General features: G+C 38.6%; 3 protein-coding genes across 4 annotated transcripts in view; 1 reads left to right on the top strand and 2 right to left on the bottom strand.

Moving 5' to 3' along the window:
* pkhd1l1.1 (PKHD1 like 1, tandem duplicate 1) overlaps positions 1-9,749 on the bottom strand; it is a 64,047-nt gene extending 54,298 nt beyond the window's left edge. Inside the window, exons 1-19 of the mRNA XM_076301727.1 lie at positions 9,644-9,749; positions 9,440-9,517; positions 8,971-9,115; positions 8,277-8,385; positions 7,812-7,869; positions 7,589-7,682; positions 7,317-7,370; positions 6,549-6,622; positions 6,246-6,288; positions 5,781-5,851; positions 5,200-5,310; positions 4,756-4,845; positions 3,755-4,020; positions 2,928-3,019; positions 2,094-2,253; positions 1,835-1,973; positions 1,268-1,411; positions 677-831; positions 167-277 (exon numbers count right to left, since the gene is read on the bottom strand). Of these exons, the coding sequence (XP_076157842.1) occupies positions 167-277; positions 677-831; positions 1,268-1,411; positions 1,835-1,973; positions 2,094-2,253; positions 2,928-3,019; positions 3,755-4,020; positions 4,756-4,845; positions 5,200-5,310; positions 5,781-5,851; positions 6,246-6,288; positions 6,549-6,622; positions 7,317-7,370; positions 7,589-7,682; positions 7,812-7,869; positions 8,277-8,385; positions 8,971-9,115; positions 9,440-9,517; positions 9,644-9,707 (2,058 nt within the window). The 5' untranslated portion in view covers positions 9,708-9,749. The remainder of the gene's footprint in view (positions 1-166; positions 278-676; positions 832-1,267; positions 1,412-1,834; positions 1,974-2,093; positions 2,254-2,927; positions 3,020-3,754; positions 4,021-4,755; positions 4,846-5,199; positions 5,311-5,780; positions 5,852-6,245; positions 6,289-6,548; positions 6,623-7,316; positions 7,371-7,588; positions 7,683-7,811; positions 7,870-8,276; positions 8,386-8,970; positions 9,116-9,439; positions 9,518-9,643) is intronic.
* Positions 9,750-14,384: 4,635 nt separating this feature from the next.
* Positions 14,385-17,188, bottom strand: LOC143140680 (transcription and mRNA export factor ENY2-like). Its single transcript, XM_076301724.1, has 5 exons — positions 17,108-17,188; positions 16,773-16,851; positions 16,599-16,669; positions 16,254-16,328; positions 14,385-14,993 (listed from the first exon to the last, which is right to left on the bottom strand). Exons 2-5 carry the CDS (start codon positions 16,838-16,840, stop codon positions 14,917-14,919), a joined length of 291 nt encoding a protein of 96 aa, XP_076157839.1. The 5' UTR covers positions 16,841-16,851; positions 17,108-17,188; the 3' UTR covers positions 14,385-14,916.
* Positions 17,189-17,482: 294 nt separating this feature from the next.
* nudcd1 (NudC domain containing 1) overlaps positions 17,483-19,320 on the top strand; it is a 41,403-nt gene continuing 39,565 nt past the window's right edge. For both annotated transcript variants that reach the window (XR_012990676.1, XM_076301723.1), the window contains exons 1-2: positions 17,483-17,654; positions 18,396-18,550. Coding sequence is in view for 1 of the 2 variants with exons in the window: in XM_076301723.1 (XP_076157838.1) it covers positions 17,540-17,654; positions 18,396-18,550 (270 nt within the window). In the remaining variant the exon portion in view is untranslated. The remainder of the gene's footprint in view (positions 17,655-18,395; positions 18,551-19,320) is intronic.

Here is a 19,320-nt window from a genome sequence, read left to right as displayed (position 1 = left end):
ACAGATACAGTATATGCCTCTCTCTGTATATGTATTATTCTGGGCCAAGGACACTGAAAATACTTCTCTGCAACTATAGTCTATAAAATCTGTAAGGGGTAAACCGAATCTGAGTCTGTGTGATCTATGTCATTATTCTCAGTGAGCGTATATATTCTCCACCCACCCCAGTGTGTTCATCCTCATAGTCTCTGTGGTATTTCACCCTGAAGCTCTCCATAGCCAGCACCTCAGCAGGGCATTCAGCGTGCAGCATAGCCTCAAGGGCACCCCGGACCTGTGGTGACAAAAGAGGCGGAGGACACACAAAAGTCAGGCACAAGTGAAAAGGAAATTGTCCTTCAACATGTCCGCCACCCTAGACCTTCTTAGAAAATGTCAAAATATCAGTGATCAGATTTTTCTGGTGTGAGGTGTGAGTGATATATAATTTGTACCGTATTTATTGCATGTATCATTACAGTATTGGTATTTGAATAATGGTATGATTTTCAGTATAGTAATATTACTATCATCATTACTGTATTAGCAGTTGTATTTAATATTTAACACATACGAGTGTGTATGTACACATGTGTAATAAAGACACTGATGTTTCTGTTTGTGCACAGGTGTATATTTCAGCTTTAAACTGTATTCTGATAATGATTCGAATGAGTGTGAGGAGTGCACACACCTCTGCCTCGGAGGCGTTGAATGAGATGGGGGTGGAGGGGACTCCCCCCCAGAGCAGAGTGAACGTCTCCAGACTGGCCACTCCCTTGGTTACCTCAGTCACAGACACGTTCACATCGCCCCCCATACGCCATGAGTCTAGGCTTTCAAAATCACCTGCAGGAAAACATATGTTTCAAAACTATGGTTACACACTGCATTCAGTTTGAGAATCTAGATTTAAAGTCTGAAATGTAGATCTGTTTTCAATTTGACAGACTGAAGTTATTGATAGACCTGAAATCTGACCAACTTGACTTAAACATAGTAAAGCAGATCTGACTTTGATTTGACAATCTAGGCTTGAAGTCTATAATGTAAATCGTTTTCGTCAATATGACAAACTACACTTGAATTCAGCAATCTGATTAACTAGATTTGAAGTCAGTAACAGACACACCTTCAATCTGTTTAACTAGACTTGAGATCTCTAACATAGATCTGCTTTTAATCTGACAAACTAGTCTTTAAAATAGTAACATAGATCTGCCTTTTTAATGACAGATTAGACAAAACATCAGTGAACCAGATGGATGTGAGCAGTCCCACCCACCTCTGTTGGAGTGAAAGGTCATGGTGTACTCTGCTTCTGTGCCGAGATCCTGTTTGGTGACTGTAACAGAGTCAGGTTTAATCGACCACAGGCCATTCAGAGCGGCTGCAACCTGGTCAGCTGATGCACTCACTGCAATGGGTCCTGTAATCAGCATAACATGAGCATACAGACACAAGGCATTAGAGTGATCTGGTAAATACTAGACTTGCATCCAAGTATGCAATCCAGCTGAATTTTCTTAAAGTAAAGCCATGTTTAGAAGTTATTTACCCAAGTGACAATTTTATATTTCCTTAAATGTTTTGCAATATGTGAGTACCAGGAATTTCAACCATCATAATGGGGTTGTAACTACTGCAATCCGCTAAAATAGATATGTGTCAAGTCAAACCCTAGCAGTGATTTACCTTTTCTATGTTCTTTGCAGTAATAGATAGGCTCTAATAGGTGAGACTGAGGTACCTCAACCCTAATAGGGTTGGTTTACCTGCCACATGTTCTCTGTAGGGTAAGGTGCGATAGTCACTCAGGTAAACCAGTATGACCCTAATAGTGGTCATTTACCTGTCTTGTGTTCTCCGTAACCCAAGGTGTAGAAGGTGGAGTCACAGGTTCCCAAGGAGAAGCAGGTACTGCTCACGGTCACCTGCTGGACCTCCATCACTGGAGTCTCCTCTGAGCCCCAGCCATCAAAACGCAACACCTGGACAGAACAAGAGCACATGATTAGAGGCCAGGGTACATAAAGTTGTTGCATGTGCATGTTGTTGCATCTTGTTACATGTGCACAATCTGTATTTATGTCTGTGTTAAGGGTACCGACCTGTTTCTCTTCTAAGACGTCGTATCTGGCGTTGAGAACCTGTCTCTCATCCACAGCTTCATAGGCTTGCTCGTGGGTGAAGGGGCTCTTCCATTTAAACACACCAACTTGGATCCAGCCTGGACCGCCCCAGTCTTGCAGGAGGGCCTCCAGATAGTACCTACAGCATACATACAGACAAGATGGAGGTTTGAATTGTAGAAACATTGTGATAGTACACTGACAGTATCTGATCATACAACCCCAACACAGAAAAAGTTGGGACATTGTGTAAAATGCAGGTAGAAACAGAATGTAATAATCTACAAATCTCATGAACCCATATTTAGCTGCAAAAAGGACAAGATTATCAAATTTTGAAAATGATAAATTTGACTATTTCATGGAAAATATAGTTCATATTTTGAAATGTGTTACTGGTATGAAATTCGAAATTGACATATTTTCCATGCCCTTTTTGCACCTATATATGGGTTTATGAGATTTGCATTCTGTTTTTTATTTGCATTTTACACGTCACAATTTTTTCTGTGTTGGGGTTGTAGATCCTGTGTTACTAACAGCGGCTGTGGTCTTGTCAATAGTTAGTAATATGGTTGTGTAGTCAAACTTTAACTCCATCCCTCTAGGGAAGACGATAAGTGTAGAAACGTCATTTTGCACCTGTTAAAAAAATAGTTGTGTGCTCTGGGTTCAGCCATTTGAAGCAGCCCAGGACCTGCTACTGATTGTGTGCACCGAGGGGCTAGGACGCAAGTGATACCCCTCCCATTGCCTGTCCTTCAGACTGTTTAGATTCTATAGACATATACAGTATATATAGCAGTCACTTACGCCTTTCCCTTCTCCAGATGCATGACAGAGGAAGCCTGCGAGTCTGAGGAGAAGAAGCTGTTGGTAACGCCGGTCCGGTATCCAATGAGTACCTGAAGCACATGATACAGAGGATCTCCATTTTACATTTCACTTAGTGCATTAAGCATGGTAGTTTTATAGAGTGTTCAGGCATAATAGATTGCAGAAAGGTCAGATGCAAAGCCCTGAAACAGTGCTATGTTATTAACACTTCAATGCGCAGATGTGAAGCAGATGAGAGAATTGTTGAGAGAAAAGTCACTGAACAAATCCACCCCTAAAGGTGAGCTTATGGTGTCTGAAAAAGTATTATGCAAACTATTGTTTTCTTTTGGGAAGAGACTTGGGTAAATTAGATTCAGGGGAGGAAGCCATTTGCCTCTGGTCAGGACAGAATATTTAACTCATACTCAACTCATGTAAATAGAATCTTTAGTCTTGGGTGACCTGGGGGCAAGCAGTAGCATGCCAATCATGTATTGGTCCAAGTGTTCATTTCCCAATGCTGTCCTAATCCCATTTTTCCACTCATATCCTAATGTCATTCTTCCACTCATACTCCCTGTCTTCTTTCAATGTTCTATTTACATAAATGTAAAAAGTCCCAAAAATTACTTTAAAAATCTCAAAAATGTGAAAAATCAAACAAAAAATGTGTAAGAAATGATAATGTGATATAATTGTGTTTAATCATTTAATCATTATGCAGATACTCATTTTGAAGCATAGACCTTCCAAACACTTATTTTTATACTAGTATTTTACATAAGACCTGCCAGACGACACCGAGAGAAGGCGGCAGCTACCTTATCCTTAGGACGCCCAGTGAGACTGAAGTACAGTTGGTATCTGTCGTCTCCTTTAATGAAGAACCTGTAGTGGTCAGTCTCCATGGGCACGAAGAAGCCAGTCAGCTTGGAGACGAAGCGAAGGATCTCAATGGGGTAGGTGAGTGTGAGGGAGTCAACCCAGCCACCCTGGTGGTCTGGCCGGCTGGAGTTGTAGTTCATAACGTCCTCCAGGTTGCGCGGAAAAGATTCATTCCACAGTTCCATCTTCATACCTCTGCCACCTGTGTGTGTGTGGGGTGGGGGTGGGGGGGGGGGGGGTATCGGGGCGTTTAGAAAACATCATTAGTTTTGCAGATATTTGTTTACGCTGAAACACGTTTTAGCAATTACCGGTATCTGAGGAGTAAACTGTAGACGATTTAGGTTTAAATGATTAACTATTTCATAGTTTCATTACGCCTGTTAAAGTTAAACTATTATTAGATAGATAGATAGATAGATAGATAGATACTTTATTGATCCCCAGGGGAAATTCAAGATTATTATTATTGCACACTCTATAACCTTTGGTGCAGATTTCCACTGTGTTGCACTGCACTGCACATGTTTTTCTTGCTGTGCACAGGTCCTTCTGAGTAAGCCGTGTGCTACGCATCAGCAGGTCTGAGCAGGTTGTGAGCGCCACACAACAGCGTGTTATTAACACATCTCAGCACTCTGACGCTGTAGAGACGTGGGGGGCTGACATCATCGCAATTACTGACACTCTTTCACCCGAGGCTGCTTACTTGATAAGTTGGCGTGAAATGGTAAAGCACAGAGAGCGCGCACACACAAACACACACACACACACACACACACACACACACACACACACACACACACGCGCGCGCACACACATATGTGTCTGTAAACACACATATACATATACACACACACACACACACACACACACACACACACACACACACACAAGCAAGTAGCATCCCAGCAGCACACAGGAGGTGATGCCTCACCTGGAAAGACTGTCATGTTGGTCCACCTGTACTCAGGTGTTCTGCATACAATCTTGTCATCAGTCACGCTCACCACCTCACATCTCTGGCCTGATGACAGCGGAAAAGCAATGCACTCAGCAACACCCACATCTGATAAGACTACAGCCACTGTCTGTTCACTGCCATTGGCAACAGCACAGCATAACAATAGCAATACACACAAAAAACATAACAATGGCTATAACTTGACTGCGTGTCTGTGACTGTCACTCAAAACAATAGGCATTCTGAGATAAATGCCTCTTTGTTACTCAGATCTATCAATCATTCCGTCCTAGGTATGCACTTTAAAAGCAGATATGCTTATTCTACACATGGTTTGTACTTTTTGTTTCTGTGACCCACCCACCCATTCATCCATTTCTCTTGTTCTGTCAGGTTGTCTGTTTGAGTTAAGTTTACCTCCGACCGTAACAGCTGCTGGCATGTCAGTTTCATCAAAGTGATGTCCGTGGATGGTTAGCAAGGTTCCACCAAGCACACTGCCCTTAGAGGGGGACACTCCTGTCACCTCTGAAAATAAAAATAAAACCAGACAAAAAATCATCAGTGTGTGTGTTCAGTGTATGAGCGTGATAGTGGTATAGTGATACCGAGACTGGTAAGACACTATTGGGCTGTGATTATGAGATTTATGGAAACTGTACAATGCTATACTGCAACTTTTTTCATTCATTCATTCAACCTTTATTTCATGCTCGGAAACAAAGTTGAGGGCAGTCCTCTTTTCCAGTGTAGGCCACTAACAAATCATTGTAGGTGAATTAATAAAATATCAAAAAAACACACAATAAAAGAATTAATAAATAATAACTTGTGCAATTTAGAGTTGCAGGGTACCCATAGGCATGGGTTCATACATCAAAAACAAGATTTCCCATGTTGTTGGGTTATATAGTATAGACTATATAGTTATATAGTTATAGACTATGTATGCATGGTTAAGGTCATTTATGCGAGTGTTTGTTTTTTGTTACATATACCTGCATACGTCTGGAACATGGAGAGTTTATTCAAGCCTGAGACAAAGTAGACGTTATTTTCAGGCAAACTCCTGAAATACAAAAAACACAAAGAAATGTCAGATAAAATAGTTCAATAACAACATCAAATTTCAAATGATAACAATAAAAAAAAAACTGTTAAAACTGTTATGTAAACCTAATGAAGTTTGGTGAATTGATATAGAAAGCCAAGGAACTCAACTACTTCATAGGTGTGCAAATATTGAATGTTATTAGATGTACTAAAGAGTCTAAAAGCATTGTAATAGGAAAGTCAACCAAGCAACAAATACATACATTTTTAGTAAATTAATAAGACACATTTAATGTTGAACTCAAATGCTAAAGGGAATAATCTCAAACACCTTTTGAATTATGTGTGTAAATACATTTTCTCTGACAGCTGACCAACTTTTAAAGGAAATGTCATGAATATAAAGTTACCTTCCATATTGACTGTCCAGAATGTAACTCAGGTTATGATGACCTAAGAAGGATCAAATGAGGAAAAGAGAGGTGAGGCATTGATTTGTGATCACAACTGTCACAACTATTGTTATGATGACACTTAAGTCAAGCTTACGATGTCATATAATGCACTGGGTATTTATTTACATCAGATCTCAGAAATGCATACCAAAGCAATGTATCACACAATTCAACACTGTCATCTGTTAGCTTGTGTGTGTGTGTTTCATTGTTTGCTTGTTTGTTTGTTGTTGTTGTCGTCATCATCTTAGCTCTTACCAATGTATGTTCCAGTCATTGCGCAACTCATGTATCCCCATTGGCTTGTCTCAGAGTCCATCGTCAGACCATACCTGAGCAAGACAGCATAGCAGATGCATTGGAAAAAAACAAAAATGGAACTAAACCATGATCTCTACTTTTCCTAAAGTGGAGTGAAGAATGCGGAGGGAAGGCTATAGGGATGGTTTTGCAGACATGGATTACGACTAGATTTAAACTTCAACAAAGATCTCCACAGAGAAAAAGCTTAGGACTAGGCTTAAGCCATGTCTAGGAAACCAGCCCACTGAGTTTAATTCTGTATGGTTGAAGAAGCTCATGACATGACATATTGAATAACTACCAATCTTGATAAATACAGATATATTACAGCTTAAAGGAGTAATCCGGCGAGTTTTCACATAAATCTCCCTTTCTCGAGGTCACCGATTACTGTCGGTACGGAAAAAAAACCTATCAGTTTTACCTAGCTCAAGTTGCTTGAGGCAGCTACAGGGGGCATGTACATGGGAGCTCAAGGACATGCCCCCAGGGTGTAGCGCTGTAGCTGCCTGGCTGCGTTATCTGCTGATTGTTTTTGTTTTTTTCTGTATCGACAGCACTCAGTGACCTCGAGAAATGGAGATCTATGTGAAAACTCACCGGATTTCTCCTTTAACCTCTTAATTCAGTCATATATACATAAATCTATTTATGTGAAACTCAAACAGGTTAAATCCCTTTTTAACAACAAAATGGATTACAAATTGTGTGAAATAGACTCACAGCTCATCAGTGTTTGGCTTTAGCAGCTCACAAGGCATCCCACCCATGTAGGCCCTGTGATAACAACACAAAATGGTCATGCTTAAGGTTATGGAATTTGTCCATATAGACACTTTTGTCTAAAGCAACTTACAGTATATGAACATGTATATTAGTTAGAAATAAAAGTTTCAAATAAATTTGAAAACCCAACAAAAAGCAAGTAGACTTTTAGAAGTGTTTTCAATGTCACACAAACATATTTCATTTTGACTGTTGAGGTAATTTTTTACCTCAGGAACCTGACATTGAGGCCATTGGTGCTGACGTCAGTGTTGCTGCCATAGACATCAGTGTATATCCTCCCTCTCGTTGTAATCACAGAACCTGTTAGTCGGCAACCACAAACATGAAACAGTCATGCCGATTGTGAAGAATAAGGTTTCATTTCAGTGTGGGGGGACAGCAAACACATCCTGAAGTCAGTGTAATCAAAGGGAATGAGGAGGATTTTACCTGGTAATCCTGTGCTTGGACTCGTACTCCAGATAGTGGGAGTAGCCCACCAGCGCGTCTGTAAGGTCAGTCAGAAAATGGTTGAAAGGTCTAATTGCACATCATCTTCTACATCCCTTTCCCTGCAGCTTGTTTGAAATTCTATTTTATTTTATGCTTTTTTTGTATACTGTATGTCTTTTGTTTTCTTTTACTGGACCTTATTTTTATGTTGACACCTGCATCAACATACTGACTCTAATTTTACTTTTGAGCATGCTGTGAGTCTGACTTGTCTGGTTTTTCAAAACATGGCTGTGCTGATAATGTCTCGTCTACCATGTTGCATTAAAGAGACACAAAATTCACTCCATATTAAAACCCAATGACATGATATTGTGACGATGAAAAGCATGTATATAAATGTAATCTAAAGACGCACTTATTGACTTATGACTATTGCACATGTCACTTGTGTTTACTCACATAGAAACTGCAGATGTAGTGGGTGTACCACCCATTGCACATTCGGCTGGTGGGAATAGGCACACCGTCCACACTGACGCGGATGTGGTAGTCATCCATGGGCATCGCTCTGAGGGAGGCACATTACACCCACTTTTCATTTGTTTGTTTTGTTGTATGTTTGCTTGCTACTTCAAATATGTGTGAAATTTTGTTTAAATAAATACATTTGTGCACTATATCAACACAATTACTTGAAAATCTTTGAATATGGATCTCATTTTTTTTTCAAAGTGGTAGGCGTACTATATAACATTCTAGTTCTACCTAGTGTCAACAGTATGAAAGTACATCAGTATCATAAAGCCGCAAAATTAATGTTGCTGGGTTTGGTGTACTGCCTCAAAGAGGAAAAAAAATCAATCACTAAACCACACTTAACCACAGGGATCAGGGAGTGGACATTTGCGATATACAGTGCCCTCCAGAATTATTGGCACCTCTGCTAAAGTTGACTAAAAACCGGTATAAAAAACAATCTGTTGGTGATTTATTGTAATTTCACAATGACAAAAAAATTGGAAAAATCCAACCTTGAAGGGAAGCAAATTTTGTTTTGAGAAAAAGGAAAATCTCATAAAGAAATAAATATTTTTAACTAAAAAATATTAATTAGCTAATTAAGCAATCAGGGACATTTTTTTCATAGCCGTACCTTGTGTAGCACAAGATCTGATTGCTGTGAGTGGAGTCTCGCTCCACATCACACGGGATGGACCTGGTCTTGGACACCAGAGTCACACTGTTTCCAAAGTCTGCATCATCAGGGTTCAGAGAGAACTGATTTTCCTGAGCAAAACCTGCAACATTCAGATAGGTTATTTCCAGATCTATGTTATTGCCATTTATTTTTTATAAGCTTATTTTTTTATACTGTATTTGTACATCATAACTGGTTTGTTTTGCCCAAATCACCTTAATATTGATATGGTTTGTATACGAAATTGTTTGTATACGAATACAAGTTTGTTGGTTTTGCAAGTAAGGCCATTGCCCAAGGCCATTTTCAACATTAAACATTCAATATAGAAAAAAGTTGGCAAATAGTGGGTGTAAGAAAAGATACAGGGCTACAGAGCGGTGGATAAGTGACTTTGACAGTTTGATTTTCATAGCTTTCATACCTTCCCCTTCTATGGTGATTCTTGTTGCTCCGTTCAGGCTCCCAATGTGCGGATCAATTCTGAACACTCGCTGAGCATCTAACGTAAGCACAATATATCATGTAAACAGAGGTCTGGGTTGTGCAATTTCAAATAACAAATCTAAAATATGTATTAGGCTACATTCTTCATGTAAAAAGAAAGTTGATAGCGTCATAGACTTACCTGAATAGCAGAGGATAAGACAAACCACAAGCGGCAGGTGCGTGTGCCGCCGTGTGCGCATCATGATCAGCAATTGACAATCACACTGCCAATCTACGCAAGTTTCACTGGCAAAGACAGAACGTTTTCTTTTTATTATGCAAATGTGAAACGGTTTGTGACTAAATGATCAGAGATCAAAAATATGAAAGGCCTACAAAGCCTATGCGTTTACATTTGTTATTATTTGGATTAGGCTATGCAACATTAATTCAGAAAGTGGTAGCCTATGTTGTAGACTGAGCTGGTGGGCTAATTCTAGCCTACAAAAACTATGTATCAAGTGCTCATGACACAAATGCCACAGGTTTGACTAATACACAACATTTGTCAACAAAAATGTATTTTTGTTCAGTTCAGTTCATATCCATCACTCAAGTGGGGGGAAAGCTTAAAATATAGCCTACCTGGCCGGTTCCTGTCAGAACTGGTCGCTTTCGACACATTTTCACAGTTTATATACTAAGTAGCCTACCAAAGAGGAGGCGCCATCTGAAACATGCTCTCAGGTGCAGGTGTGGCAGCATGCTGGACGCAAGAACTTCGCGGACACTCCCACAATCACTGACAGTCTCATCTAGTAGGCCTAGGTGGACAGGCTTAACATGTCTAAAAAACTATCGCCTAGATCAAAGACTCCATTTCTTATCTTCGTGTCAACGTCATACCTGATTCAGGAAAGATAAGAATCTTTGATGGTGTGCCACAGACATCGCCCGATACCAACATAACAACAGGAGTTCTATGAAAATAAAGCCTATTTATAAGACAATAATTTACATACTACTGTATGTAAATTATTGTCTTATAAATAGGCTTTATTTAGGCCTAGCCCTATTCATTTGGATGTTCTACACAGGGGAGCTTGCAGGAATGAATGCTAGGTATGCACACCCACCTACAGAGTGCGTGCGTATTCTCTCTCCTGCTCAAACCAAAGGTGTCTGCGTGTATGCATTGAGAGAAAGTTGAATAGAACATTATGTCCAATATTCCAATATATGGTTTAATGTTCTGCATTATGTCCAATACTCCAATATGTGGTTTAATGTTCTGCATTTCTCATTAGTGGGTCACTTTGATACTAAAAGTATGATTCTATATAATGACTGTATGATATCTGTACTGTCCCTGTGTATATCTCTGTGTGACTGTGTTTAGAGATAAGCGGGAATATTATGACTTTGCAGTGTTTCACTGTTCTGCTAGGCTGCGTCAGTAGCTATCTGCTCCGGATTGCCAGGCTGCCACTAATCAGGGTCTGATTCAGTGTAGTCCACGTTGGTCATCCCGACCAACGCCATCTCCCGTCAGCCTGGAAGGATACTTAAACTCTAACTATTTCCTTGTCTAGTTAGAGCAGCTGATGGATCTTTAGGTGAAGTCATGCTGTCTCTCCCTTGATGCGCATCATTGTAAATAAACTCTGTTCCTGATTTTTCATTGGTCTGACTGGGTCTCTATTAAATCTATGGTATCAAAATTACCATCAGCATTAAGTTGATTTTGATAACGTGTTTACAAACTTTACATAAAATTGTAAATAGCCTACTGTCGTGCACTTAATGGGATACTGTGCAGAGTTGGGAAGCTATGGTAAGCCAATGTGGTGTACTGTACACACACACATGGTTATGGTTATGGATTTGGCAGACGCCTTTGTCCAAAGCAACACATAAATACAAAACAACATAATATTTAAAATTGAACAGGGAACAGATTAGAATGTTGGTCAAATATAATAAGGAGACTAGTAATAATAAACAACAATATCAATTAAATCAATAGCCTAATAAAAATAAGCAATGAAAATGAGGGGAAAGGCAATAATAAAACAATAATGTCCATTCAACCAATAATATAAAAACAATGACATGCTAAGACTACATTAAAGAGAATATCAATAATAAACAATAATGTCAAATGAATTAACAGCCTAATGAAAATAAAACAATAGTATACAAACCATAACACATAAGCGCTTAAACAACTAAGTACATGTTGAATAGGAATGTCTTTAGACCCCTCTTAAACGACCCAAAAGGAACGGAGAGCACTGGGCAACTCATTCCACCAACATGGAACCACTGAGGAATAGTCTTGAATTACCTAGTTTTTATGACTGGTCAACATAACAGACACTCATCAGAAGACCGCAGTGGGTGGTTGGGGATGTAAGGCTTAATTATTTAATTAAAATAACTAGGAGCAGATCCAGTCAGTGTCCTATATGCCAAAGTGAGAGATTTAAATTTAATTCTGGCTACTATAGGGAGCCAATGGAGAGTAACTAGGAGAGGAGTTACAAGTGTCCTCTTTGGCTGATTGAAGATCAGGCGTGCTCCAGCATTCTGAATCAGCTGTAATGATCACACATACAGGGGAAACAAGCAAGCCCTTTCAAGTGAATGCACGTCCATACAATGGAAGTCACCATGCAGGGCAAAACGATACATGATGGAGCTATTTTAGACTTAGATGAACACAGCAGACCTTCACTGTTCAGTAGCAAGGCATTTTTGAGAGAGCCAATACTGTCACGTCAGGTATGTTGACATGTGCTTAAATTCACCTTGAGAAACAAGATGAATGTCTGTAGTTCTGAATGTAATTATCAATGAACAACACCGATTTGTTTGAATTGTGAATCAGAATCATTATTTTTAGGCATTACAGATATTCCTGATATTCTTCATTAATGTTCTGTCAGTATTCTTTGATAGTAGACCTTTTCAAATGCAGAAACAATCATGCGCTTTCCTAAGGTATTTCCGGCGGCACAGAAAACAACATTGAGCTAATATAATGGTAACTTGGAGACAGTCAACCTTTCATAGAGCAATTCGCTTAGGTACGTTTCATTTTCATTTTAATTATATCAAGCAAAATATCTGCTCTAGTTTGGAGCATTTCAACCAAGATCCTCTGGGGACAGATTGAAAGGGTCTATATTATGGTTAGATAAATATTAAGTAGAGGTGTGAGTATCTGTGTGACACTGTTCCTGTGTTTGTCCATTGTGAAGGCCTTTACCTGAATCTGCACTAGCCCTGGAGAGTATGGAATTGTATATCATGGCTTGACCAATCAAGGATGTGAGCTGTGAACAGGGTAACTGAATTGGATTGTTTTTTTAACAAATTAATTTGCCAAGCATTTTTATCCAGAATGACTGGCAAAATCATAGAATTCTACAAAATCATTTCATGAGCCTGTTGGATTTGCTCCTGCACATTTATTGTAAGTTCATAACATTAATGTATAGCCATTCATTTATGTCACGGATTCTAAATAATTTTGTATTGCAAGATTCTATGATTTTGTACGTCACACTGGATAAAAGTGTTTGCTAAATAACAAAACCTAAACTTGCCATCTTGATGACTAACCAAATAATATATGAGAGATATGGCATCCTGTAGTTAAAACAGAATACAACTTAAAGCCTTACGAGATTTTAAATTAACTTTACCAGGACTCAACTTTTCCATGGACTCCAAGATCAATCTCTTGTCAACTAAGAGACAGTATATTTAAATTAGTGATTTATCATTCAGGCTACCTCATGCAACTTGAGCTTTTAAGTCTTATGGTAATTTTGATACCACAGAACATTAAACCACATATTGGAATATTGGACATAATGTTCTATTCCGCTTTCTCTCAAGTCCTTCCTCCATGCAAATGTCTATATGCATACCATGACATTGTCAGTTGACAGCTACTGTAGCAGGAAGGTTGTGCTGATGACAAGGACACATATGCAACATGAAAAGGTCCACTTTTCTTCAATTATCAACACGAATGCCCAGGGCATTACAGACCTGAAATTCTTGGGGCTTGGAAAACAACATGTAATTGTTTCTAAAATAAGAAAATATTGTAAATACCATAAATTCATGATGGCGGGCAAGACACTTTGATGTGTGTTGGCATGTTGTTGTGTTGGCATGACAGTGCATTCTTGCTCTTACAAAATAGGAAGGGAAAACATACTAGGACTTACAGTACAGATGTGCTGTTAAACGGAATTTTTGAATCAGTTAGTCAAATCTAATTTTCTCTACGAGTAGGTAAATAAAGGGAAACCATGCATCAATGTTATTTGTGAAAGATTATGGTGAATAACTGGGAGAAAAAGTATCTCTGTAAAATAATTGTCATAACTTTTTAACTTATGTTAAAGGAAAAGAGTAGCACAGCAGTTTTAGTTGATAAAACTGATTATTTTTGTTTTGTCTTTGAACCATTCAAGTCTCTGAAATTAGAAACCAACGATGACGTCATCATGTTACGCCTCACATGCATTAACAGGCTTGTTAAGTATCTTATTGTTTGTTGCCTTTGGAAACATTCAGTTTAAAGTACATTACTGCAGTGGCAGTATTTGTGTTGGCTGATGCCTTTGGCCCATTTACGCACATAAATCTCTCGTTGATTATAGGACAAAAAATAACCTTATACTAAATATAAAGTATTTGATTAAAATAAAATCACTGTACAATTGCATTATTTGTTCCATATTGAGACCAGACCATGGCTGACTTGTTATACCACTTACTCATTGGAAAGTGATTTACTCACTGGCAGTAATGGAGACCTGTACTGAACTGATATGAGATAATCATATCATAACTGCCATGAATTTAGTCATTCCTGTGTTAGACACATACAAACACATAAAACACAATATACTCAAGGCTCAAAATTATATACAACCTTACAAGATTTAATATCAAACTACTTGGGAAAAACACTCTGTACAATGCATTTTAATCCCCCCACATTTCAACAAACAAAATAATTAAAAAGTAATACCTTAACAAAAAAGGTCTTGTATCTTTGTACATCCACAACTATTTAACATTTAAGATACATGTTGGTGCAGGGCAGTCCAAAAGACTTAAATCAATGTGCAGGGAAGTCCAATATACTTTCATTGATCCCTGGAAATTGATAATTCCAGTCATGGTAAAGTTCGTTTAAAAATCCCTAAAGGTTTTAAGACACTAAAGAAGTTTATTGACTAGTGACGAAAATGGTAATGCACCTACACGGTACTCCAAAGTTACATAATGTAATACCAGGCGCTCCGGGCACACATTGGCAGTGACAATGCAGAAACCGTAACTCCCCTTTTATAAGTCACTGTACCATTCAAATGAGTTTTAAGCCATTGTTATAAGGTAAACAAACTACTTAGTGCTTCTTAAAAAAACATGACAAACACTTCTTTACAAAGTAGATTGCTGTGCCAAAAATGCACATATTCTCTGAAGGAGTTCTTTCTTGACACTGTCTGGCACCAGGGCTGTGGAGGCAAGATTGCATCAATGTCAGTCAGACTCCTACTTGATGACCAGCACGTCATTTGAGTGATTTCAAGATGGGTGTCAGCTTCATGCCCTGTCAAGAATCCTCTCCATATTTTATCCCTTTAAAGAATATTTTATTGCAACATCTCACATGTGCAAAAGCATAGCATACTAATCATAACAATCTATTTATAACAATAATGCAGTTTTCAAAAGAATGTTTGAAAGAATATCTGACAATAAATACAATGGCTATTTTGTAAGAGTTGACAACATTCTCATAAGACTGATGCACTTCTCAAGATGAGAACCATTGTTTAGCTGATGATGCACAAGGCAACACGTTCCCATTGAACTTTTTTTTCTTTTGCTCATCACTTATTCATTGGTCATCAGATTTGTCTCCCTTCTCCCCTTCTTATCAAAGGTCCGCTTCACTGACCCCTACTGAAATGGTACGCAAGTTGGGTGTCACAATTGATGACCGAATCAATGTCTCTGAGCATGTAGTCTCAGTCACAAAGTCGTGTGAGCTTATACTATACAACATTGTGAAGATCAGACTTTATTTAACACAATATGCCACAAAACCTCTTGTGCAGACACAGACAATGATTCTTTCCCAACTAAATGCATTGTTAGTTGGCCTTCCTGCTTGTGTAGTCAGACCATTACAGATGATTCAGAATGCAGTGGCATGTCTAGTCTTTAATCAGACAAAGAAGACACATGCAACTCCTTTGTTACATGCAGCCAGAATTACATTCAAATCCCTCACTCTGGCCTATGGAACACTTACTGGATCTGCACCTTGCTATTATTTTATTTTCATCATTCTATTTAGTTATATATATATACATATATATATATATATATATATATATATATATGTAGAAACTATATGATGTAATGTTTATTAACCATTTAGCCATTTTCAGAGCTTTTGCAGAAGGGAAATTACACAGGATACGTCTGATCTGATTGGAGTTTTGAACTCTACGGGAAAATGTATTTCTATTCACATAGTTTCACTAATGTGTATGAAATACCAAAAGAGCCAATAATGTTGGAAGTTGAACATCAAACAACTGTGATTTTTTTTTCAGATTTTTTCGGAGAGGTTGACCTGCCAAGTTTTGTTGAAATTGGGTGATTTCACACGGAATGACCCAAATGTTCATGACCATCCAATCAGAATACATGGAACCAGTCATGTGGTTGCCCAGCAATCACACTTAACCTTTAAAGCAGCCTACCTCTTCCTTTCGGTGTGACTTCTGTCACCAGATCTTCAACTGTCACATGTTCTAAACCCTTTTCTTTTATGACATCTGGAGAGGGAAAGTCATACAGTTTTACAGTCTTTCAGCAAGATGCTGGCCCCCAAGACCCTTCACAAAAGTCCTATATAAAATAACCCCAGCAAGACAATGTTGGCAGCCTACTGTACTGTTGGAAGACCAAGTAAAAATTTAAAAAATGTAATTTCAAGTAGACTGCCAAAATACACAGTGATAGTAGCCTAGGCTAATAAACCCACTCACTCCAAGTGGCCTAGGCCTATAACTAGGCTATAACTGTAATTTAAAAGAGGTCCATACCTTTGCAGTGTGCCTTTAGCTCATCCCTCCAGCCACACTCAACGAGCTTGGCTCTTAGTAACTCTTTCAACCTTTAACCGAAAGCAATTAGTGTCGACTATTTTTTGTTAAATTGTAAAGTTTACTTCACTATCTATAATGCATTAGCCAAGTAAGTAATGACAAATCACTTACCGCTCTCTTTCTCCCATTTCAACTAACTTTTGATTTACAGCAGCCCTCATTTGGGTTTCTTTGCTCATTATTGTCTAACCTATCAAAACACGACAGCAGAGAGTAATGAATGACAGGTTTGCATTTGTAGCGAGGGCAATTTGATAGCAAAAAGTAACACGTCTGATGATCCCAATTATTAAGCAAGTTACAGCAGACAGCAAATTTCATAAAGCACAATGTTGACCCTCCTAGGCTACTGGAGCAACAACAAGCAAAAGCCATCATCAGCACTATCATAAAGAGCAGACTGGAAGTAAAAAGGCATACACTATTGTGTGAAATGTGTGATTTACCTGTTTGCCGGGTGGTCGTAGTAGTAATGAGGTCTGCAAACAGAGGTCCAACTCGTGGGACGTCCGACGTGAATCTTTTACGTGTTTACATTCTAACCGCGCAGTACTGAATTCTGGGGGATTGAGCTACTTACCTAATGTAATTTCACTGTCTCGGTAACTTCAGTACCAAATACCTGTGCAATCGAAGGTTTTAATTACTATGTTTTTCATTAACATTCTAAGCAAGTCCATATTTTAAAACACCGATAAATACCACACTTTGGTGCAATATCAACCTGCAAACACACCACATTTCCCATAATGCATTACAAATTCCGACCAAAATACATTCCGGGTAGAAAGATACAGGAAACATAAATTGTCCAGCGTGTCTTATGTCTGAGCATCCAGCTGTCTTTGCATGGTTTCCAACAGTACATCACCAAAACTATGGCATATTCAAATTATTCTCTGAAGATAAACAGAGAGCTCTTGGATCCCAAGTTTGAAAGTTATAGGCTGTCTTTGGATCCGCTGCCAACTTACACCATTGAGCTAGATGCAGGTGAGAGAAGAAGACTGCTGCCAGAATGTAACGTTATCACTGACTGACTGGCTGGCGCTAGCTAAAGTTAACTCGCCTATTGACTTCATATCTTTGAGCAACATTGTCTTATTGCGGAAATCGTACATCCTTGTATGCCTCTCTATATAAATGAACAGATGAATTCCTACCCAACGTGTCGGTCTTACAGTGCACTTTATTTAACTAACTCAAAAAGTAGTCCTTGAGCTAACTGCGAATTGGCTTTGATGTCAGTCATTATTGGTTGAATGAATGAATAATATAGAAAATATAGAAAATTAATGTTTGACTGGTTGTATTGAATTGAATGGTAATTTTTATGAAAAAGGGGGTAGGCTAGGTATAATTTAGTATCTTACAATCCCAATGAACAACACCGCATACTTTTGGTTTTCATTCAGTGTCTGACTAGATCACAGTGGTCATGCCGATGAAATTGATGTCCCATAGTAGCCTATAAGGCCCATCTTAGACCACCAACCAAATCATGTTTGCTTACATGCATTGCATGCGTTTAAAACGTTATTCTTTTTTTCAGTAAGGTTATCCATGCTGATGAAATTGATGTCCTATAAAACCAGTATAAGCCCCATTTTAGACCACCAACCAAATAATGTTTGTCTGTGCTTCACATGTATGCATTACATACGTTTAAAACTTCATTCTTTTTTCAGTAAGGTTATTCTAATGATGTCTTTTCATATATGGAATATATTGCAGCTGTTGCTGAGGTCAAACTGAAAGACAGCCAGTACACCTTAGATCATGTGCGTGCTTTTGGCATGTACAACTACCTCCACTCAGACCCCTGGTACGAGGACAGCGTTTACTTTGTGGATTGCAAGGGCCGGCTGCTTAATCTGACTGTAACATTGGTAAGTCCTATTACAATATAAATTACTATCAGTTTCACATTAGAGGTGTTTACGGTCGACCACCTGTCCTGTCCAGAGACCTTTTCTATCCAAAGCCTTTTTTCTACTTTTCTGTTTCTTTTTTACTTTACTAGTCTGAATATTCCTACAACAAAATGACAGAAAGGTGGTTGACATTTGACAGAAGTGTGTTTGATCCACTTTCCAGTAATGATGAAAGCTACATTTCGTTGTGAATGACCTGTTGTGAATGACCTGTCTTTACATCCTAAAATAGATATCAAAGCAGGTTTTGTAACAGTGGAAAGGTTTTGCAAATGTATTTGAATGATCAAAAGACATCTGGAGATATAAACAGTCCTGCCTGTATGTTAATTTTCTTGAGTAATGCAAAGTTTATTTGGGGTTAACTTCCCCAGTGGCTGTGTCTGGCAGAAATAAGCAGATTTTCATACAGCTTGGGATGCCTTGTAAATGAATGTAAATGAATCAAAATGTGATCATCTGCAAACCCATATCAAATGTTGAAACTGACACATTTGATATTCATGGAACATATAAGCTCACTTTTAATTTGATACCAGCAATGCGTCTCACAGTTTTGACAGGGGTAACAAAAAGCTGGACATGTTTTGTAATGCTAAATTAAAGGAGAATTCCGGTGTGATATTGACCTAAAGTGTGTTGAAACATGATACCGAGTGTGAACGTATGTCTCATAGCCCATCTCGGCTTGTCCCCTGCACTCCAAAATCTGGCGCTAGTTAGCT

The sequence above is a fragment of the Alosa pseudoharengus genome, unplaced genomic scaffold (assembly GCF_046254945.1).
Source record: "Alosa pseudoharengus isolate Yale_2024_CS ecotype anadromous, Long Island Sound unplaced genomic scaffold, YU_APseudo_1.1 YU_APseudo_1.1_scf_23, whole genome shotgun sequence".
Taxonomy (NCBI): domain Eukaryota; kingdom Metazoa; phylum Chordata; class Actinopteri; order Clupeiformes; family Clupeidae; genus Alosa; species Alosa pseudoharengus.
Note: the sequence above shows the minus strand (reverse complement) of the source record. Positions and strands in the feature narration are given on the sequence as shown.

Excerpts from the sequence above, each read along its gene's own strand:
- LOC143140680 (XM_076301724.1), bottom strand. The coding sequence starts at position 16,840 with ATGAGCAAAGAAACCCAAATGAGGGCTGCTGTAAATCAAAAGTTAGTT. Across the intron at positions 16,329-16,598 it reads GCTAAAGGCACACTGCAAAG|ATGTCATAAAAGAAAAGGGT; the intron begins GTATGGACCTCT and ends TTCCCTCTCCAG. Across the intron at positions 14,994-16,253 it reads AGTCACACCGAAAGGAAGAG|CCCTGGTGCCAGACAGTGTC; the intron begins GTAGGCTGCTTT and ends TTGCCTCCACAG.